The 23,761-nt window shown below is 45.5% G+C and overlaps 1 protein-coding gene across 4 annotated transcripts in view; it reads left to right on the plus strand.

Moving 5' to 3' along the window:
• The window catches only part of LOC139389328 (methylcytosine dioxygenase TET3-like), an 85,692-nt gene that overhangs the window by 37,430 nt on the left and 24,501 nt on the right, over window positions 1–23,761 (plus strand). For 2 of the 4 annotated variants that reach the window (XM_071135995.1, XM_071135996.1), the window contains one exon: window positions 14,461–17,338. In XM_071135995.1, coding sequence (XP_070992096.1) covers window positions 14,461–17,338 — 2,878 coding nt within the window. Of the gene's footprint in view, window positions 1–6,871; window positions 7,677–8,846; window positions 9,158–14,460; window positions 17,339–23,761 lie in introns of those variants that run through there. The other 2 variants (XM_071135998.1, XM_071135997.1) reach the window with 2 other exon arrangements.

Below are 23,761 nucleotides of genomic sequence, written 5' to 3' on the forward strand. Positions count from 1 at the left end.
TTCCATCTTATATACAGTATTATACAGAGACATGAGTGCATGGAACTTCCATCTTATATACAGTATTATACAGAGACATGAGTGAATGGAACTTCCATCTTATATACAGTATTATACAGAGACATGAGTAAATGGAACTTCCATCTTATATACAGTATTATACAGAGACATGAGTGCATGGAACTTCCATCTTATATACAGTATTATACAGAGACATGAGTGCATGGAACTCCCTTATATACCATCTTATATACAGTATTATACAGAGACATGAGTGCATGGAACTTCCATCTTATATACAGTATTATACAGAGACATGAGTGAATGGAACTTCCATCTTATATACAGTATTATACAGAGACATGAGTGAATGGAACTTCCATCTTATATACAGTATTATACAGAGACATGAGTGAATGGAACTTCCATCTTATATACAGTATTATACAGAGACATGAGTAAATGGAACTTCCATCTTATATACAGTATTATACAGAGACATGAGTGCATGGAACTCCCTTCCATCTTATATACAGTATTATACAGAGACATGAGTGCATGGAACTTCCATCTTATATACAGTATTATACAGAGACATGAGTGAATGGAACTTCCATCTTATATACAGTATTATACAGAGACATGAGTAAATGGAACTTCCATCTTATATACAGTATTATACAGAGACATGAGTGCATGGAACTGCCATCTTATATACAGTATTATACAGAGACATGAGTGCATGGAACTCCCTTCCATCTTATATACAGTATTATACAGAGACATGAGTGCATGGAACTTCCATCTTATATACAGTATTATACAGAGACATGAGTGAATGGCACTTCCATCTTATATACAGTATTATACAGAGACATGAGTGAATGGAACTTCCATCTTATATACAGTATTATACAGAGACATGAGTGAATGGAACTTCCATCTTATATACAGTATTATACAGAGACATGAGTGAATGGAACTTCCATCTTATATACAGTATTATACAGAGACATGAATAAATGGAACTTCCATCTTATATACAGTATTATACAGAGACATGAGTGCATGGAACTTCCATCTTATATACAGTATTATACAGAGACATGAGTGAATGGAACTTCCATCTTATATACAGTATTATACAGAGACATGAGTAAATGGAACTTCCATCTTATATACAGTATTATATACAGTATTATTCCATCTTATATACAGTATTATACAGAGACATGAGTGAATGGAACTTCCATCTTATATACAGTATTATACAGAGACATGAGTAAATGGAACTTCCATCTTATATACAGTATTATACAGAGACATGAGTGCATGGAACTCCCTTCCATCTTATATACAGTATTATACAGAGACATGAGTGCATGGAACTTCCATCTTATATACAGTATTATACAGAGACATGAGTGAATGGAACTTCCATCTTATATACAGTATTATACAGAGACATGAGTAAATGGAACTTCCATCTTATATACAGTATTATACAGAGACATGAGTGCATGGAACTCCCTTCCATCTTATATACAGTATTATACAGAGACATGAGTGCATGGAACTTCCATCTTATATACAGTATTATACAGAGACATGAGTGAATGGAACTTCCATCTTATATACAGTATTATACAGAGACATGAGTGAATGGAACTTCCATCTTATATACAGTATTATGAGACATGAGTGAATGGAACTTCCATCTTATATACAGTATTATACAGAGACATGAGTGAATGGAACTTCCATCTTATATACAGTATTATACAGAGACATGAATAAATGGAACTTCCATCTTATATACAGTATTATACAGAGACATGAGTGCATGGAACTTCCATCTTATATACAGTATTATACAGAGACATGAGTGAATGGAACTTCCATCTTATATACAGTATTATACAGAGACATGAGTAAATGGAACTTCCATCTTATATACAGTATTATATACAGTATTATTCCATCTTATATACAGTATTATACAGAGACATGAGTGAATGGAACTTCCATCTTATATACAGTATTATACAGAGACATGAATAAATGGAACTTCCATCTTATATACAGTATTATACAGAGACATGAGTGCATGGAACTTCCATCTTATATACAGTATTATACAGAGACATGAGTGAATGGAACTTCCATCTTATATACAGTATTATACAGAGACATGAGTAAATGGAACTTCCATCTTATATACAGTATTATATACAGTATTATTCCATCTTATATACAGTATTATACAGAGACATGAGTGAATGGAACTTCCATCTTATATACAGTATTATACAGAGACATGAGTAAATGGAACTTCCATCTTATATACAGTATTATACAGAGACATGAGTGCATGGAACTCCCTTCCATCTTATATACAGTATTATACAGAGACATGAGTGCATGGAACTTCCATCTTATATACAGTATTATACAGAGACATGAGTGAATGGAACTTCCATCTTATATACAGTATTATACAGAGACATGAGTAAATGGAACTTCCATCTTATATACAGTATTATACAGAGACATGAGTGCATGGAACTTCCATCTTATATACAGTATTATACAGAGACATGAGTGCATGGAACTCCCTTCCATCTTATATACAGTATTATACAGAGACATGAGTGCATGGAACTTCCATCTTATATACAGTATTATACAGAGACATGAGTGAATGGAACTTCCATCTTATATACAGTATTATACAGAGACATGAGTGAATGGAACTTCCATCTTATATACAGTATTATACAGAGACATGAGTGAATGGAACTTCCATCTTATATACAGTATTATACAGAGACATGAGTGAATGGAACTTCCATCTTATATACAGTATTATACAGAGACATGAATAAATGGAACTTCCATCTTATATACAGTATTATATACAGTATTATTCCATCTTATATACAGTATTATACAGAGACATGAGTGAATGGAACTTCCATCTTATATACAGTATTATACAGAGACATGAATAAATGGAACTTCCATCTTATATACAGTATTATACAGAGACATGAGTGCATGGAACTTCCATCTTATATACAGTATTATACAGAGACATGAGTGAATGGAACTTCCATCTTATATACAGTATTATACAGAGACATGAGTAAATGGAACTTCCATCTTATATACAGTATTATATACAGTATTATTCCATCTTATATACAGTATTATACAGAGACATGAGTGAATGGAACTTCCATCTTATATACAGTATTATACAGAGACATGAGTAAATGGAACTTCCATCTTATATAGCGCAAGTGAACAGCAAACCTGGTTTAAAAAACATAAATACAAAAATACATCACGGCACAACACCTCTCCCCCAAGTGACCTACTGGTTGTGTGTATGTACTGACATGTGACCTACTGGTTGTGTGTATGTACTGACATGTGACCTACTGGTTGTGTGTATGTACTGACATGTGACCTACTGGTTGTGTGTATGTACTGACATGTGACCTACTTGTTGTGTGTATGTACTGACATGTGACCTACTGGTTGTGTGTATGTACTGACATGTGACCTACTGGTTGTGTGTATGTACTGACATGTGACCTACTGGTTGTGTGTATGTACTGACATGTGACCTACTGGTTGTGTGTATGTACTGACATGTGACCTACTGGTTGTGTGTATGTACTGACATGTGACCTACTGGTTGTGTGTATGTACTGACATGTGACCTACTTGTTGTGTGTATGTACTGACATGTGACCTACTGGTTGTGTGTATGTACTGACATGTGACCTACTGGTTGTGTGTATGTACTGACATGTGACCTACTGGTTGTGTGTATGTACTGACATGTGACCTACTGGTTGTGTGTATGTACTGACATGTGACCTACTGGTTGTGTGTATGTACTGACATGTGACCTACTGGTTGTGTGTATGTACTGACATGTGACCTACTTGTTGTGTGTATGTACTGACATGTGACCTACTGGTTGTGTGTATGTACTGACATGTGACCTACTGGTTGTGTGTATGTACTGACATGTGACCTACTGGTTGTGTGTATGTACTGACATGTGACCTACTTGTTGTGTGTATGTACTGACATGTGACCTACTGGTTGTGTGTATGTACTGACATGTGACCTACTGGTTGTGTGTATGTACTGACATGTGACCTACTGGTTGTGTGTATGTACTGACATGTGACCTACTGGTTGTGTGTATGTACTGACATGTGACCTACTGGTTGTGTGTATGTACTGACATGTGACCTACTGGTTGTGTGTATGTACTGACATGTGACCTACTGGTTGTGTGTATGTACTGACATGTGACCTACTGGTTGTGTGTATGTACTGACATGTGACCTACTTGTTGTGTGTATGTACTGACATGTGACCTACTGGTTGTGTGTATGTACTGACATGTGACCTACTGGTTGTGTGTATGTACTGACATGTGACCTACTGGTTGTGTGTATGTACTGACATGTGACCTACTGGTTGTGTGTATGTACTGACATGTGACCTACTGGTTGTGTGTATGTACTGACATGTGACCTACTGGTTGTGTGTATGTACTGACATGTGACCTACTGGTTGTGTGTATGTACTGACATGTGACCTACTGGTTGTGTGTATGTACTGACATGTGACCTACTGGTTGTGTGTATATACTGACATGTGACCTACTGGTTGTGTGTATGTACTGACATGTGACCTACTGGTTGTGTGTATGTACTGACATGTGACCTACTGGTTGTGTGTATGTACTGACATGTGACCTACTGGTTGTGTGTATGTACTGACATGTGACCTACTGGTTGTGTGTATGTACTGACATGTGACCTACTTGTTGTGTGTATGTACTGACATGTGACCTACTGGTTGTGTGTATGTACTGACATGTGACCTACTGGTTGTGTGTATGTACTGACATGTGACCTACTTGTTGTGTGTATGTACTGACATGTGACCTACTTGTTGTGTGTATGTACTGACATGTGACCTACTTGTTGTGTGTATGTACTGACATGTGACCTACTGGTTGTGTGTATGTACTGACATGTGACCTACTGGTTGTGTGTATGTACTGACATGTGACCTACTGGTTGTGTGTATGTACTGACATGTGACCTACTGGTTGTGTGTATGTACTGACATGTGACCTACTTGTTGTGTGTATGTACTGACATGTGACCTACTTGTTGTGTGTATGTACTGACATGTGACCTACTTGTTGTGTGTATGTACTGACATGTGATCTACTTGTTGTGTGTATGTACTGACATGTGACCTACTTGTTGTGTGTATGTACTGACATGTGACCTACTTGTTGTGTGTATGTACTGACATGTGACCTACTTGTTGTGTGTATGTACTGACATGTGACCTACTTTGTGTGTATGTACTGACGTGACCTACTTGGTGTGTGTATGTACTGACATGTATGTGTAACTGATAGATGCACGCACACCACATGTTTTTAAATTAATGTCAATTGTAAAGTATTTTGTATTTTTTCGTTATGTGTCAGACCCCAGTAAGACTATCTGTCACCATTGGCTTCGACTAATGGGGATCCTAATAAATAAAAAATCATCTACACACAATACCCCATAATATTTCAACTGTGTTATTTACATTTCACTTTGAAAAGAGTGGATGTTAGTTTGTCCCCATCCGACACATAAAGGGCTGGTTACGAGAAAGGGTACGAGGGTAAAATCACTGGGGAAGCTGGAGGGGAGGAGTGTGTTACTTTATGGGAAGCCTGGCTTCCCTTGGCATCCATGAATACGCACCACTGCTGAACACAGATTAAGTCTTGGACTAGTCTTGGATTAGAAACAAACTCAATGGAAATTATAATCTGTGTCCAGAAAACAGCCCTTTATGGGTCCACAATACAGTCCGGACATGGCCGTCAACTGAAGTGACTCTGACGTACTGAGGTGACTACCAGGGCCAACAGGGCTCATCAGGGAGGTGGCGGTCTTGCCATACTAGATAAGTAGGTCTGTTGTCTGAGGTATGATGGCTGCTGGTCTGCTCTTCCCTGGCGGTCTATCATAAAACAGTAGCACTAACCTAAAACTACCTCAGGGTTACCGTAACAAACATTGATTTAGTTTGCTTACTTTTTTGGGAAAGAAATTAATTTAAAAAACAGTATAGTTCTGACAGGAGAATTGGAGTGTAGACTGCTATTAGTAGATGCATCTGCTGTATATAGTGGCCAACTGGTTGCTTAAAAGCATCACGATTATTTAACCGAACTCCAACTGTCTATATGACATAGCGAGAACAGCTTTTTAGAAATAGGTTTGGCTAATCAAATTAATTTTGTGAATTCATATTCATGTTGTATTCAAGTGTCAAATAATGTATCATTTCTGGTTCTAAAAAGTGGCGAGTGGTACGCGGTGATACACAGTTTGCTTATTTTGTTGTTTTACATGCTCATCTGCTCACAACAAGAGAGTGTGTTATTCTAGAGAATGGAGAGGGTTAAGTTCGCTCTAAGCGCAAGAAATGCTGTGTCACTGTACTGGGGGAGAGAGCAAGCGTAGTCAGGAGGGTGGATGAATGAGTGTGTGTGTGATGGGGGAAGGGGGGGGGGGGGGTCTACACACTGTCATATGACACATCCACCCAGCCTGTGCGAGCGGGTGGGCAGGGTGGGAGCGAGGTTGTGAGATTCTGATGATGTAACAGCTATGTCATAACTACATGCTTTCACTAGCTCTCACGCCCACCTGCCCTCTCTCTCTCTCTCTCTCTCTCTCTCTCTCTCTCTCATTGGTGCTTCCTGGGCATGTGACATAACAAACTTCCCTTTACTAGGCACCGGCTTGGGTTGTGCCGTGTTTGTCTTTGGGTTGTGAGTGTGTGCCAGACAGCGCTGGTGGAGGACTGTGAACAACAGGGCCAGAGAGTAAAAGCCTCAAAGGGTTGGAGAGACACTGACTGCGATGAACGTGGAGCGAAGGAAAGCAAAGGAAGGGACGGAAACCGAACTAGTGAGAGAGAAAGCGGGAGCAAAAAAAGAGAGCGTGAAAGAGAGAGATCGAGGGAGAGGTTACTCAAGTTAATCCAGCAAGTGCGCAGCGCTCACATGCTCAGTGAGGGATAATAAGAGAACAATACTGCGCAGGAGCCGGCAAGGATCTCATCTGCATGGAGGAGAGAAGAGACGTCGGCCATGTTTTTTCCCCCTCTTCTGCCATAAATCCGATTCCAAACTTCTAGCAGTGCTGCTGAAGGAGAGAGTGAGGACAGAGAGAAGAGAAGGTGCAGAGAAGGGCTGTTAGAGGGGTAGCATGAACCAGTGGAGCGAGCCAGCGACGATGGTGCTAAAGCTGAGCAATGGTGAGGGGATAACGTTGGAAAAACATTGGAAGGACCGAGTGAGACTGAAAGACCAACCCGGCCGACTGGAAGGAGAGGCAAAGCAGCCACGCCATGGAGAAGGAGAGACGCCGGAATCGTTTCTGTCCTCTTAGGCTTTGTTGCAAATGATGTTGCTGTTTGTCGACGTCTCTAGTACCACCATGTCACTGCGGACGGTCTCTGTCAAGCGACAAGCCGCTCGATCTCTGTTCCCGCTTCCTTCTCGTATCCATGGTCTCCTCTCTTGCTAGAGCCGAAGTCACATGAATAAGACAACTTACTAGGTTGTTATGTGTGTGTGAGTGTTGCATTTCTGTAGCTCAACATCTCTCCTTACTCTCCCCTCTATGTTCCTCTCCTCTCTACTGTCTCTCTAGCTTCCTTTATCCCTGTGGTTAGTATCTTGCCAAACTGTCGTCGACCGCTGCTTGTCCTGTTCCCCAGCCTCTAGTCCTCTAGTCTTTATCCCTCTCTCTCAATCACATTCAATCCTCCATTCTCTTCGTCTTTCACGTGTATGAATCAGGAAATGAAAGGCATTAGAAACGATTGAGTGTAAAACGTATTGGCACCTTTTTAAAGTCATCTCAAGCCATCGCTATCCTCTGGTATTTAGGAGACTCGCTGTGCACTGTCTCGCCTTCACAAGTCCTAGAGACTGCTCCTCTTCCCCCGGTATTACCTCGCAATGAGCGACACATCAGCCGGCGGTGAAGGTAACAGACCTGTAGAGAAATAAATAGTTATTATTAACAAAGTTGTGGTAAAAGGCAGAGAAACAAACAGAGAGATGGTCATCGGCTTTGTGGCGGCCAAGGGACTATGACAGAAACAGACGTAAAGATGGAAGTACAGCTTGTCTCGCAGGAGAAAGACTAGTCTGAATTGATCAGATTCAAACCACCTACAGAGATTCTAGTTGTTTTTCTTTCATTTTTTCAATTTTCCTGTTAATGTTCAGAGAGGGCTGCTGAGATTGGCGTTTGCCTGCGTCTAGCGTCTTCCATCACCTCCGTGCTCAAAAACCGCTCCGCTCTCAGATATCCAAATTATTAGACGTTACTGGATGGACTAAAACATATAACGTCATGTTTTATGAAACACACTGTTATGTATTCAAAGTGTTAGTTTTCAATAAGGGTTTGTGTGTGAGAGAGAGAGAGAGAGAGAGAGAGCATTGCCTGGTAACAGCTCTGCTGCAATGTGCTGCTGTTTCTAGGGCTGCCACTAGCCTCCAACACCCAGCTCTCTCTCTCTCTCTCTCTCTCTCTCTGCTAGCTGCACACTCCTCCATTCCCTCTTACGTGCCCACTGTGCCTCAGAAAATGGCCTCTCACTCTGCACACACAGAAGAGAGAGGGGGAGGAGAGGGAGAAAGAGACTGACTGAGTGAGAGGTAGAGGAGCGGAGGGAGGGAGAGAGGGGAAGGTGGGGGCTGCAAGGAGATCCAGACTGTGAGCGTAAGAGAAAGAAAAAGGAAGGAAGGAAGGAGCAGAGAGGGATAATGGGAGAGGAAAAGGCAGAGAACCGAAAGCGACGGCCGTAAGAAGAGACAGAGAGCGAGCGTGTTGGTTGGTTGGGGGAGGTGTGTGTGTGTGTGTGTGTGTGCGTGCGTGTCAGCTCTTATGAATGTGTGCCGCACTGACTATAAAAAAAAGCCTCCGCCAGATTGCTAGTGGCTCCTAGCACCACTATTCTATGCTCCTCTTTACCTCTTCTCCCCTCTGTGTTTCTCCACTACAACTGTCAGGACGTCTAGACCCATGTAAGTACTGGGGCTGTCTGGGGCTCTTTGCTGTTTTTTTTCTCATGGTTCTTCTTTCACGTTTTCTCTGTGAGAGACAAGGCAGTGGAGGGAGTGGGGTTGGGGGTGGGAGAAGAAACAAGGAGTGGGGTGGGGTGGAGTGAGAGTGGGGTAGGAGAATGAGGGAGGGAGTGGGGTTTGGGTTGGGGGTGGGAGAAGGAGGGAGGGAGTGGGGTTTGGGTTGGGGGTGGGAGAAGGAGGGAGGGAGGGAGTGGGGTTTGGGTTGGGGGTGGGAGAAGGAGGGAGGGAGTGGGGGTGGGGGTGGGAGAAGGAAGGAGGGAGTGTGTCTAAATGTGTGGATTTATGTTCAGCTGTCTATTCCCAGGCTTTATGCCCACCTCCTCCCCTCCCTCCCTCGTTTTTTGCTTTGTGCTGTCAACCTTGAGGGCATCTGTTTTGGTCTGATGGAGGTGGGGATGGACGTGTAGTGGTACAGTTGCATGTTGTTTGAAGGGACTAGTCTCAGTGACTATGGTGTCTAACAGGTTAGGCAGTCTCTTCTAGTTTAGCGTGTTGATGTTTTGGAATGGAAGCGCCGTGTGTGTGTGTGACTGAGTGTCCTGGCAGGAGAGAGTAGGGTGTGTGTGTGTGTGTGTGTGTGTGTGTGACTGAGTGTCCTGGCAGGAGAGAGTAGGGTGTGTGTGTGTGTGTGTGTGTGACTGAGTGTCCTGGCAGGAGAGAGTAGGGTGTGTGACTGAGTTTCCTGGCAGGAGAGAGTAAGGTGTGTGACTGAGTGTCCTGACAGGAGAGAGTAGGCTCTGGCATGCTGTAAATAGTTTTTCGAGCACATGGTCTGCACTGTCAGAAGCACCGTGGTAGGTACCTGCAGGTGTGAGCGTGCCACAGTGTGTATAGTGCAGTGTGTAGTACGACGTGTATGAGAGAGAGAGAGAGAGAAGGTATTCGTGACAGTCTCATTTGGCTAAATATACACTATATATACTAAAATATGTGGACACCACTTAAAATTTGTGGATTCGCCTATTTCAACCACACCCGTTGCCTGGTGTATAAAATCATGCAGCCTCCATAGACGAACATTGGCAGTAGAATGGCCTTACTGAAGAGCTCAGTGACTTTCAACATGGCACCGTCATAGGCTGCCACCTTTCCAAGAAGTCAGTTCGTCAAATTTCTGCCCTGTTAGAGCTGCCCTGTTAGAGCTGCCCTGTTAGAGCTGCCCTGTTAGAGCTGCCCTGTTAGAGCTGCCCTGTTAGAGCTGCCCTATTAGAGCTGCCCTGTTAGAGCTGCCCTGTTAGAGCTGCCCAGGTCAAATGTAAGTGCTATTATTGTGAGGTGGAAACGTCTAGGAGCAATAATGGCTCAGCCGTGATGTGATAGGCCACACAAGCTCACAGAGCGGGAACACCAAGTGCTGAAGCACGTAGTGTGTAAAAAATGGTCTGTCCTCGGTTGCAATACTCACTACCAACACTCACTGGAAGCAACGCCAGCACAATAACTGTTCGCCAGAAGCTTCATGAAATGGGTTTCCATGGCCGAGCAGCCGCGCCAAGCCTAAGATCACCATGTGCAATGCCAAGCGCCAGATGGAACGGTGTAAAGCTCGCCACCATTGGAGCAGTGGAAACACATTTTCTGAAGTGATGAATCATCTGGCAGTTCGACGGATGAATCTGAGTTTGGCGGATGCCAGGAGAACGCTACATGCCTGAATGCATAGTGGCAACTGTAAAATTTGGTGGAGGAGTAATAATGGTCTGGGGCTGTTTTTCATGGTTCAGGATAGGCCCCTTAGTTCCAGTGAAGGGAAATCTTAACGCTACAGCATTCTAGACGATTCAGTGCTTCCAACTTTGTGGCAACAGTTTGGGGAAGACCCTTTCCTGTTTCAGCATGGTAATGCCCCCGTGCACAAAGCGAGGTCCATACAGAAATTATTTGTCAAGATTGGTGTGGAAGAACTTGACTGGCCTGCACAGAACCCTGACCTCAACTCCATCAAACACCTTTGGGATGAATTTGAAGACCGGTTGCGAGCCAGGCCTAATCGCCCAACATCAATGCCCGACCTCACTAATGCTCTTGTGGCTGAATGGAAGCAAGTCCCTGCAGAAATTTTCCAACATCTAGTGGAAAGCCTTGCCAGAAGAGTGGATGCTGTTGTGGCAGCAAAGGGGGGAACAACTCCATATGAATGATTTTGGAATGCGATGTTCAATGAGCAGGTGTCCACATACCTTTGGTCATGTAATGTATCTCGAAAGTCCCAGTTAACCGGTTATGAGAACTGTCATTATGTTTGTGTTATTGTTTGCAGTAGATCCCTGTAAGTTTCAGTTTGAGACGTACAAAGCAACGATACAATTGTTATTGTATGTGTTTAAGAGTGAAAAAGAGTATCAGTGTATCAACTGTATGAAAAGAGGAAAAGAGAGCAGCAATGTGACTGACTGTGGGTTGTTGGGTTGTGCATTTTAGTGACCGCTGATTCAACAGACAAGTTATCCAAACTCTTGTTACTCACAACCCCGTTTCAGTTCAGTCTGCGGTAGGGCAACTTGGGGCCTCTCACTTATCGTCGGCCGGCTGTCCTCCCCCCACCCCTCCAGGGACCCCCACCAGACACCCGGAACAAAAGGTGAATTATAAGGGCCTGAGCAAGCGGCCCATCCAATAAGACACTTCAAAAGGCCCATTTAAATATATTCAAACCACGGGAAAAGCAGGATGTCTTTCTACTTCAGCTGTTAACCAACTATATGAACTACAAACGAGAGCTGTGTTCTCACTGTGAACATACTGTAGATATGATCAAGTCTGCATTGTAAACCGACTAGCATTGTACACAGACCTGTTGGGTCATAACTCAAACAACAAACCAGTCTAGTTCCTCTCTTCTAGACATGTTTAATGGTGTAGCCTACCTTTTATGTCTACCTGTATATGTGTGTACAGTAAACGGTGAATGTTTGTGTGTATGTGTGTGTAGTACGTGTGTGTGTGTGTGTACAGCATACTGTATGTGTGTGAGGTGGACATTATTATGACTGTGTGTAATCCTTATAGAGCTCTGTCTGTCTGAGCTCACAATGCTTCAGGCTTTATTAATATCTGTCTGTCTGAACAATAGGGCAGGACTTACCTGCTGTAGCCGCACTGCCCTCCCTGCTCTGGCAGGTCCATTAGATAGTGCCATGTTGAATACTTCCTTATTTAGTTTAGGCTATTGTAGATGTGAAACTTCTAGAATAAGACTTGAAGATGTTCAGAGGCAAATAAAAAATGTTAAATGTATTATTTGGTTATTGTGATATTTAGTGTGACATAGATTTGTGTCTCTGTGTAGTTGTTAAACATACAGTGCCAGTCAAACGTTTGGACACACCTACTCATTCCATGGTTTTTCTTTATTTGTACTATTTTCTACATTGTAGGATAATAGTGAAGACATCAAAACTATTAAATAACACATATGGAATCATGTAGTAACCATACAATTGTTAAACAAACGATATATTTGAGATTCTACAAAGTAGCCACCCTTTGCGTTGATGACAGCTTTGCACACTTGGCATTCTCTCATTGCCAAAATCCCAAAGTATCCCTTTAACTGAGCTTGAAACAGTGCAGATACACGATTCAAGCAGAGATCTGATGCATTTTTTAAAGTCAGAGTTATGCTGAGAGGGCTGCACTGAGTATACCAAACATTAGGAATACCTTCCTAATATCCACCCCCCCTTTGCCCTCAGAACAACCTTTATATGTCGGGGCATGGACTCTACTAGGTGTTGAAAGCGTTCCACAAAGATGCTGGCCCATGTTGACTCCAATGTTTCCCACGATTGTGTCAAGTTGACTGGATGTCCTTTGGGTGGTGGAACATTCTTGATACACACGGGAAACTGTTGAGTGTGAAAAACCCAGCAGCGTTGCAGTTCTTTACACAAACCAGTGCGCCTGGCTCCTACTACCATACCCTGTTCAAAGGCACTTATATTATTTGACTTGCCCATTCACCCTCTGAATGGCACACATACACAATCCATGTCTCAATTGTCTGAAGACTTAAAAATCCTTCTTTCACCTGTCTCCTCCCCTTCATCTACACTGATTCGAAGTGATATCAATAAAGGATCATAGTTTTCACCTGGATTCCCCTGGTCAGTCTATGTCACGGAAAGAGCCGGTGTCCTTAATGTTTTATACACTCAGTGTAGAGAGTTTTGACAACAGCACTGCTTTGGTTGCACTGTCAAAATGTCACTTTTAGTTTTTCCCTCCAAAATCATCAGCCAGGCCAGATCCTCTCCATCAGCCTCCCTTCTGCATGTCTAGTAAACAGTGATGTCATCACAGCTAATCTATTAGATGAGCAGGTTCAACCCCCAGATGAGATCATCAGCCCTATGCTCTATCTCTAATGGACGCTAATCGAAGGCTGTAGCTACTATCATCTTATTAAGCACACTTGTGAAAGGGCATCAAGAACGTAACCATATACTAACAATAGCTACTCTTTGCTACATCTTTGCTCTCTCGATCCTTTACACATTTGTATTGCAATTGTTGAGGCATCATGCATTGATTGTGTTTAGTCTTACATCATGGTGATATGACATACAGGTGTTGAATGCTGCAGTCTTGTAGAGATACAGTAGATAGTCCGTTGTCATAAAGGCCTGAGGGGGGAGAGGTTCAGGACCAAAGGATCAGAAACCAGGAATCCTGCTTGGCTAACCTGATTCAGACAACACTGTTCATTTGGCCAATATAGTAGACAGTCGTTGACAACACAGAGAGCTAATTGACATTTATAGACTGGTAATATACAGTATGTTGACATTCAAACGGGGAAGTTGAGTTGCAAGTTTATTACCAGTAATTATAGAAGTGAATGGTAGATATGCACTATACAATGGATGCTGTAGTTCACCTCATTCTCCTTCGCCTTTCACTTGTTCTTCCTCATAGAATAGATGTTGAGATAATGGCCCTGAATTGTGTGTGTTTGAGTGTGTGTGCATATAGTGTGCATATTACTGTGATGTGACTTTAACACTCAGAGAGAGAGATTTTTAGCCAGTGCCCTATCATAATCATTATTATTTGTCTGTTCTCTGTGAATGTTTTGTTTGAGTATAATGTTATATTAAGATGATCAACTGAAGAAACTAGTTGTAAACATGTTTAAACTATATGATTTTGTATATTGATTGCTATTGTTTATTCCATGTTGATGCATAGTTCCTATTTAGTTTTTCTGGTTCCTTGTCCCTAACCTGTGTCCTCTCACTCAGACTGTTTCGGACGCTCGTTCAGTGGATGGCCCCAGAAGAGGAGGCCAGATGGAAACTGGGTCACATGACCGCCTCGAGGAAGGCGGTTTGCTGAGCCTGGAACCGACCAATGGGGTGAGCCGGCATCCCAGGGACACCCATGAGGAGGGTGGAGCTGGCCTGGAGCCCCAGCGGGAGCCCCAGCGGTCAAGGAGTGTTTCCCCAGGACAGGGCTGTGTACCTGGGCACAGCAAAGCCACCCAATCCCAGCAGCAGCAGCACTGCAATGGCTGGACCAGTAGTGGTAGGACTCCTGGGAAGCCTGTCCATGAGGCAGACATGGAGGTTGCACGCAACCTGGTAGCCTTCTCAGCCAGCGTGAGTGTTGGCTCCCTGCCCCCCTCAGGTCACCTTGAGCCACAGTCCCACGCCATCCAGCTGTATGAGAAGTTCAACCAGGAGATGGGCACTGGTGAGGGGGCCACGGCTCAAGACAGACTCCAAGCCCCAGAAGGGGAAAACCAGGCTAGCCCCCCAGAGGACCTGAACACCCTGCAGAATGCCCTGAGCCAGGCGCGCCATGGCCACAAGCCCCCCAACTGTGACTGTGATGGGCCAGACTGCCCGGACTACCTGGAGTGGCTGGAGAAGAGGATCAAACAGACATGGGCAGGGGAGGAGCGGGACAACACCACGCCCTGCTCCAAGATGACCACTGACACACCGCCTCATCAACAGCCCCCACACTCACAGCAGCCCCCCCAACCCCATGTCAATGGAGGTAACCCTCCCTCCGGTCCACCACTACACCCACATCAACAGGGCCAACACCCAGCCCCTATCCCCTGCTCCCCTCAGGTCCTCTTCATCGCCAAGGAGAAGAACGTCAGTCTGCAGACGGCTATTGCCATCGAGGCCCTGACCCAGCTGTCTGCCACTGTCCCCCAGACCGTGGTCCCTCCTGCCCAGGCCTCCTCTACCAGCCAACCTCAACACCCCCCTCTACACCTCCAGCATGGCACCCGCCTGAACCCCTCCTCCTCCAACCCCATCTCCTCTTTGTCCTCCTCGCGTTCACAATCCATCCCTCCTGGACTATACCCCCAGCCCCAACTGAGCCCTGTGTCGCGGGAGCAGCACCACAGACCCCAGTCCCACGGTCATCCGGCCCACGCCTCCCATCTCGCGTCCTCCACTTCACCCTTCCCCCGGCAGCCCCAGGCAGTCAGCCTCCTGCCTCACCACCAGCAGTGGCAGCAGCAGCAGGGCCCTGGGGGATCCCAAGAGCAGAGGAATCAGTGGATGAACTCAGATTCCCAGCAGCCTCGCTTCGCCCCTCCGTCCGGTGGCCACAGCACTGGCGACCCCATGTCCGAGCTCAAACAGCTACTGGGGGACTCCAGCGGAAAGTACATAAGCGGCCCCTTCAAGTTGCCCGTCCCACACCACCACATCAAGCAGGAACCAGGGATGCCTCGGGTCAAGCAGGAGGTAGACTCCGGGGAGTACCAGAGCTCTGCCTGCGCCTCCATGGGGGGCTGCTACAGCTTGATGAATGGCCAGCAGCAGCCTAGGTACCCTGGTCCTCCTCTCTCCCCAGGCAGCGCAGCCATCCGCCACTCCACCCAGACAGCTCTGCAGCAGCACCTTCACCACAAGAGGAACCTCTTCTCCAACTCTCCTGGCCTCCCAGGCCTCTGCCCTCTGCGTCCCGCCAAGGCCTGCCAGAACCTCCGCAAGTGGTGGCCCCAACAGATGGGCCCCGAGGGCCACCCCGTCCCCGTGGCCATCAAGCAGGAGCCCAAGGAGACCAAGAGGAGGAAGAGCACATTGGGGACATCTCCGCTCCTCAAGCAGCAGGCAGGGGGTGGTATGCTGCTCCAGCCAGGCCCCAAACCCAAGACGATAGTTATCAAGAAGACCAAGCAGAAGGTCTCCCTGCCAACCTTCCTGCCTCACAGACAGATCTCCATACAGAAACCGTCTCCCCTCACCATTACCGGAGCCCTGCCTCTGGCCAGCGCCCACCCAGGTTCTCTCCCTCTCCCTACCTTCCCCCTCCTCAGTAACCCCACTCAGGCTGCCGCAGGCCTCCCTGCCCCAGCCCAATCTCAGGTATCCATTTTAAACTCTTCTATTGCACCCTCTGTCGCTGCCTTGTCTGTAAACATTCCAGACGTCTCAACCCCTCAGCCTCTCCCTGTAGCCCTGGACATCCCAGCAAGCTCAGCGGAGGCCAGCGCCACACAGACCTCCACCACCTCTCAGTCCATACCAGGCCTCAGTTCCCTGGACCCCAAGTTCGAGGAGCTGATCTGCCAGTTTGAGGCAGAGTTCGGGGACAGTTCATCCTCGGCCCCAGAGCCCTGCCCTTCACAGATCCAGAGCCAGCCCCAGGACCAAGCCCCCTCAGCCTCAGCCCAGCCCGTGGTGACAGAGTCTCAGCCCAAAGTTAACTCAGGACAAGCCAGGCCCCCATCACCATCCAGCGCTACCATCACTCAGTCCTCCAGCGCTGCTCCATTAGCTCCTACCACAGCCCCACCTGCAGACAAGGAGGAGTCAGGGAGTATGAGTAAAGTAACCTCCACCACACAGCCCTCCACTGAGAGCCCCATGGAGGAGCAGCGGGAGGCAACCAAGCTGCCTCTCTCCCCGTCCCAGCTGCCCAAACGCATGAAGATTGAGACCAATGGGAACGTAGCTGTCCTCTCCACCACTGGATTATTCTCTGATGGGGGCGAGGACGACACGCCCACTAAAGACGGATTCCCCCTTAACCCCTCCCTAAAAGGCTTCCTTGAGTCTCCACTACGCTACCTGGACACGCCCACTAAGAGCCTGCTAGACATGCCCGTCAAGGACCTCCAGGCTGAGTTCCCCACCTGCAACTGTGTCGGTGAGTGGTGTGTGTCTGTGTTTGTATTGAACCGTTTTAATGTAGCTACATTTAGACCACTGTTGGCCCCGTAGAGTTAAACATGGCTGTACACTCCCAGTGAGTGGGCTTGGGCTGCACACAAATGTTGTTGGTATATTTGGTATATAATTAAAGTATATAGTATAGAAACACACAAACTCATTTAAAAGACTTACAAAACCAATAACTAGCCTACAGATTTTTCTGCACTTGTTATGTCTAGGTGTCTTAGGCCTAGATACATGGTCTTCATGTGTGTATTAATGTGAGAAATCAGCATTTTGTTAGATGCCCAGGGAGACAGCAACCTTACCTTGGTCCAGGTCCTGCTCTCTATCTTGACCTCTTGGTCTGTCAGTCCATGTGGATTATTGTTGGTTCAGATGGTGACAAAAATGAACATACAAAATGGAAAACTACAAACAGGCATGCCCAAACTAAAGATTCAAAACAAACGAAAGGCCTCATGGCAACCAAAACCAGCAGCCTCACGGCTCTCCAAGCTGGCACTCTGACTGAGGACCTTAACCCTTAGCCTACCGCCGCGTCCCCCGTTGAAATCTAATTAACATAACAAAAAAATCCCCATCAAAATCTGTCTGTTTAAGCTAGAGATATCTGGTATATTTTTTTGCATGGGTCACGTCTGAAACCGCGATCTGCGGTGAAAGGTGAAATCGTCTATAGCGTCCGAACGGTTTGGCCTACACTAATATGACCCCTCTGGAAAGTTGAGACTCTCATGAACATGATGGAGTTCTCTGTTTTGCTCTAGGATGCCCACAAGATTCTACCTAAGGTCCCCGGTACCAGTTTTAAATAATTTTTTGAAGTATACTACATTACCAAAAGTATGTGGACACCTGCTCGTCGAACATCTCATTCCAAAATCATGGGCATTAATATGGAGTTGGTCCCCCTTTGCTGCTATAATTGCCTCCACTCTTCTGGGAAGGCTTTGAACTAATGTTGGAACATTTCTGCGGGGACTTGCTTCTATTCAGCCACGAGCATTAGTGAGGTCGGGCACTGATGTTGAACGATTAGGCCTGGCTCGCAGTCGGCATTCCAATTCATCCCAAAGATGTTCGATGAGGTTGAGGTCAGGGCCCTGTGCAAGCCAGTCAATTTCTTCCACACCGATCTCAAAAAAACATTTCTGTATGGATCTCGCTTTGTGTACAGGGGTTTTGTCATGCTGAAACAGGGACGTGCATTCCCCAAACTGTTGCCACAAAGTTGGAAGCACAGAATGGTCTAGAATGTCATTGTATGCTGTAGCGTTAAGATTTCTCTTCACTGGAACTAAGGGAAAACAGCCGCAGACCATTATTCCTCCTTCACCAAACTTTACAGTTGGCAAAATGCATTGAGGCAGGTAGTGTTCTCCTGGCATCCGTCAAACCTAAATTTGTCCGTCAGACTGCCATATGGTGAAGTGTGATTCACCACTCGAGAACGCGTTTCTACTGCTCCAGAGTCCAATGGCGGTGAGCTTTACACCACATCAGCTGACACTTGGTGTCACTTGGTTTGCGCATGGTAATCCTAGGCTTGTGTACGGCTGCTCTGCCATGGAAACCCATTTCATAAAGCATCCGACAAACAGTTATTGTGCTGACGTTGCTTCCAGGGGCAGTTTGGAACTCAGTAGTAAGTGTTGTAACCGATGACAGACGCTACACGTTTCAGCACTCGGCCGTCCCGTTCTGTGAGCTTCTGTGGCCTACCAATTTGCCTTTGTTGTTCCTAGATGTTTCCACGGTACAATAACAGCACTTAAAGTTGACCGGGGCAGCTCTAACAGGGCAGCTCTAACAGGGCAGCTCTAACAGGGCAGCTCTAACAGGGCAGCTCTAACAGGGCAGCTCTAACAGGGCAGCTCTAACAGGGCAGCTCTAACAGGGCAGCTCTAACAGGGCAGAAATTTGACAAACTGACTTGTTGCAAAGATGGCAGCCTATGATGGTACCACGTTGAAAGTCACTGAGCTCTTCAGTAAGGCCATTCTACTGCCAATGTTTGTCTATGGAAATTGCATGGCTTTGTGCTCAATTTTATACACCTGTCAGCAACGGGTGTGGCTGAAATAGCCAAATCATCTCATTTGAAGGGGTGTCCACATCATTTTGTATATACAGTACTAGTCAAAAGTTTGGACACACCAACTCATTCAAGGGTTCTTCTTCATCCGACCAAAGGACTGATTCCACATGTCTAATGTCCATTACTCGTGTTTCTTGGCCCAAGCAAGTCTCTTCTTATTATTGATGTCCTTTAGTAGTGGTTTATTTGCAGCAATTTGACCATGAAGGCATGATTCACGCAGTCTCCTCTGAACAGTTCATGTTGAGATGTGTCTGTTACTTGAACTCTGTGAAGCATTTATTTGTGCTGCAATTTCTGAGGCTGGTAACTCTGATGAACAAACTTTCTCTTTGCTTATTTGAGCTGTTCTTGCCATAATATGAACTTGGTCTTTTACCAAATATGTATATCTTCTGTATACCACCCCTAGCTCTTCACAACACAAGTGATTGGCTCAAACGCATTAAGAAGGAAAGAAATTCCACAAACTAACTCTTAACGAGGCACACCTGTTAATTGAAATGCATTCCAGGGGACTACCACATGAAGCTGGTTGAGAGAATACCAAGAGTGTGCAAAGCTGTCAAGGCAAAGGATGGCTACTTTGAAGAATCTGAAATCTAAAATATATCATGATTTGTTTAACACTTTTGTGGTTACTACATGATTCCATATAGTATTTCATAGTTTTGATGTCTTCACTGTTATTCTACAATGTAGAAAATAGTAAAAACAAAGAAAAACCCTGGAATGAGTAGGTGTCCAAACTTCTGACCAGTTTGGACACATCTATGTATACAGTACCAGTGCCTAAAATAAAGGGATAATTACATTCAGAATAAACTTCCTTTAGATTTTTGGAGACTATATGTTGTAGTGAATCTGTTATTCAATGTGTTTCTATTGGCTAATAGCAGTAATGCCAATGTGATCCTTGGTATCTTAATGTTTAATCAAATAGCTAAATGATCCTTTGTATGACCATCTTAAAACATTTCCATATGTTAGCTTAGACCCTCCCTCGGCTTAGACCGGGCTTAGACTCTGGAGGGTTCATTGGCAGAACCTGATGTGCTTATCAAACCTTGGCTCAGCACCTAGACCCGGTTGCTGCCACCTAGGGGATGAAGTGTGGAAGTGTATCCTATGATCGCATACATTTAGTGTTAATTGAAGACATTTCACATACTGTACAGCAGAGGCTGAGGCTATACAGCAGCCGATGTACACTCTTAGAAAAAGGTACTCTCTATAACCGAAAAGGGTTATTCAGCTGTCCCCATAGGAGAACCCTTTTTGGTTCCAGGTAGAACCCGATTCGGTTCCATGTAGAATCATTTGAACAGAAGGTTCTACATGGAACTCAAAAGGGTTGTAGCTGGAACCTAAGAGGGTTCTCCTGTGGGAACCCTTTTTTATTGGTGTATAGAGGCTGTTACTACTGTTCATCAGGTGGTCCAATCACTTCTTCTCCAGCTCTTCTTGCTGGACATCTAATGAGTGTGTCTGAGAATGTGTGTTGCTAGCCAGCCAGGGTGGGTGTATGTATGTTGCTGGGATGTGCGTCCCGAGCCACTACTCTCCAGTAAGTTACAGTGCAATGTGCATAGAGAGACAGCGGTAACAATAGGGCAGCCATTGTGTCCATTGTGTGTTTTTGGGGTGGCTGTGTGGATCTGGCTGGCAGACAGCACAGAGCAGACTCTGTCTAGGCTACATGTCTGACAGAGTGGGACACAGTCTCTTTGACTTCGTCCCAAATGGCACCCTATTTCCTATTTAGTGCACTGGTCAATATTAGGCCACTGCTCAGATTCTGACATACAGAGACTAGCTTGACATATACAGTAAGTACTGTGGTAGATATACTGTAGGCCTGGATAGTAGTTTATGTAGTCTACAGCAGTGTATGTTTATATATTGTAGTCCTGTAAGTCACTACTGTCAAAGTTTTCTAGTGTTCCGTGTCAGTTGTCTAAATGGTCTGATGGTGTGTTAATTTAACATTTTTAAGTGTTCAGCAGTGGTAAGCAGAGCCAGTGTTTCTCTAAACAGTTTAGTGTGCTCAGCGCAGTGAGGAAGAGAGAGGGGAAGAGGGAGACAGAATTCATCAAAGCGAGAGCATGGCATGAGAAGAGAGAAGTTCTCTTGGTAACGACTCCCCCACCCCGAGCGAGTTTGATCACACCTCTTCAAACTGTCCTGCAGACGAGGATAGTCACCCCCCCCCCCCCCCCCTCCAGTGCTCAACACACCCAGGTCCACAACCATACTGCTCCTCATTGAGAGGGATACATTCACTGAGCTGGAGAGAGACATGGTGGAGCTCAGAGAGCTGGAGAGAGACATGGTGGTGCTCAGAGAGTTAGTCCACACAGTCTAGGCAGCACAGACACACACGCCAGACGAGCATCCCCCCGGAACACACAGCCCAGCTAGCAGCACTGCAGGAGAAGGTGAGAAAGCTGAGGTGCGACAAATAACCACTCATTAGAGAGCTAGCCACTCCCTTAGAGAAGCCAACAGAACAGCCCACTTCAGACCTCAACCACAGCCTTAACACCACAGCAGGACAGACAAGGAAGGATCCACCAACTCAGCAGCCTCCCCCCACTGGCATCCCTCTGTCAGCCCACTGGATAGCTCTCCTGACAACAGCCCCACACCCACTGAGGACACACAAAAGATAGAGATTGTGCTCCTAATTGACTCAAATGGGAAATATGTTGATGAGAGGAAACTTTTTCCAAAACACCATGTGGCTAAACTCTGGTGTCCGAACACCCGGCGTACCCTGGGGCTGCTGTCAGAGGACCGACTAAGTGCCCCCAGCCACATTATAATACACACAGGCACAAATGACCTGAGAGCCCAGCAGGAAAGTGTGGCCACAGCACTCAAGGGAGTGATTGAAAAAGCCTCTTCCACTTTCCCCCAATGCACAAATGGTTATCTCCACCCTGCTACCACAAAAATACTTTCACTCTGCCACTATGCAGCGGGTGAATGCAAGCATTTCCTGGGACTGTGCCTCAAAACCAAATGTTTAGCTGACCAACCACTCCTCCAGCCTTTATGACCAGGTCCACCTCTACAAGGCAGCAGTCCCCACCTTTGCCAGGACCCTGAACGGTGTCACCCTCAACCGCAGCCCCAGCACCTCATATAGGAGCAACAGAGAAACAGACACCCCGCCAGACCAGCCAGACACTCTCCCAGAACTGCGTGATGGAGGATCTGCACCAACAGGATCCACACCAAGAGGACCTACACCTAGACCACAGCACCACCAGCTACATCCCCACCCCAACCAGTTGACCCTTCCCCAAACAAACCCTAGCAACACCTTATATAGGCCCTCCAGATCAGTCTTATGCCCCTTCTGCCTCTGCAGCAAAGACCTCAACATAAAAGTTGCATATATGCCCAGGCTGTGAGCAGAGCAACAGGCCCAACCCCACTAGTATACCCGCCCAAACACCATCCCGTGACCTAAGAGGTATGTAGCAGATGCTCAACATGCTCGGCTCACACCTACTGTAATGGTCCCAGCCTAAACCACACGAAAACAACACTAGACACTATGAAACACAAAACCTTCTCCATCTCATCCTGGAGTAAATAAGGTCTGAGGTCATCTGCCTTTGGTCTAAAGAGCAGGAACCCAGACTTCACCAAAGAAATTGGAAATACAGACATTGTCATCCTACATGAAACATAGTATAGAGGAGACGGACCTACTGGTTGCCCTCTAGGTTACAGAGAGCTGGTAGTCCCATCCACCAAACTACCAGGTGTAAAACAGGGAATAGACTCAGGGGTATGCTAATTTTGTATAGAGCAGACCTAACCCACTCTATTAAATTAGTCACAACAGGAACATTTCACATCTGGCTGGAAATGAATAAGGAAATGATGTAAACAGAGAAAAATGTCCATGTGTGCTACCTATATCTGCCAACCCAGATGTCTTAGCCGTGTCTGAATCCTGGCTTAGGAAAACCACCAAAAACCCTGAAATCTCCATTGCTAACTATAACGTTTTCCGCCAAGATAGAACTGCCAAAGAGGGTGGTGTTGCAATCTACTGCAAAGATAGAAAGTTATACAGAACTCTGCAGGCTAAGTCTGTACCCAAACAATTTGAGCTTCTACTTCTAAAAATTCACCTTTCCAGAAACAAGTCTCTCACTGTTGCCGCTTGCTATAGACTTCCCTCTGCCCCCAGCTGTGCCCTCGAACTGATATGTGAACTGATTGCCCCCCATCTATCTTCTTAGCTCGTGCTACTAGGTGACCTAAACTGGGACATGC

The sequence above is a fragment of the Oncorhynchus clarkii genome, chromosome 30 (genome assembly GCF_045791955.1).
Source record: "Oncorhynchus clarkii lewisi isolate Uvic-CL-2024 chromosome 30, UVic_Ocla_1.0, whole genome shotgun sequence".
In the NCBI taxonomy this organism is placed as follows: Eukaryota; Metazoa; Chordata; class Actinopteri; order Salmoniformes; family Salmonidae; genus Oncorhynchus; species Oncorhynchus clarkii.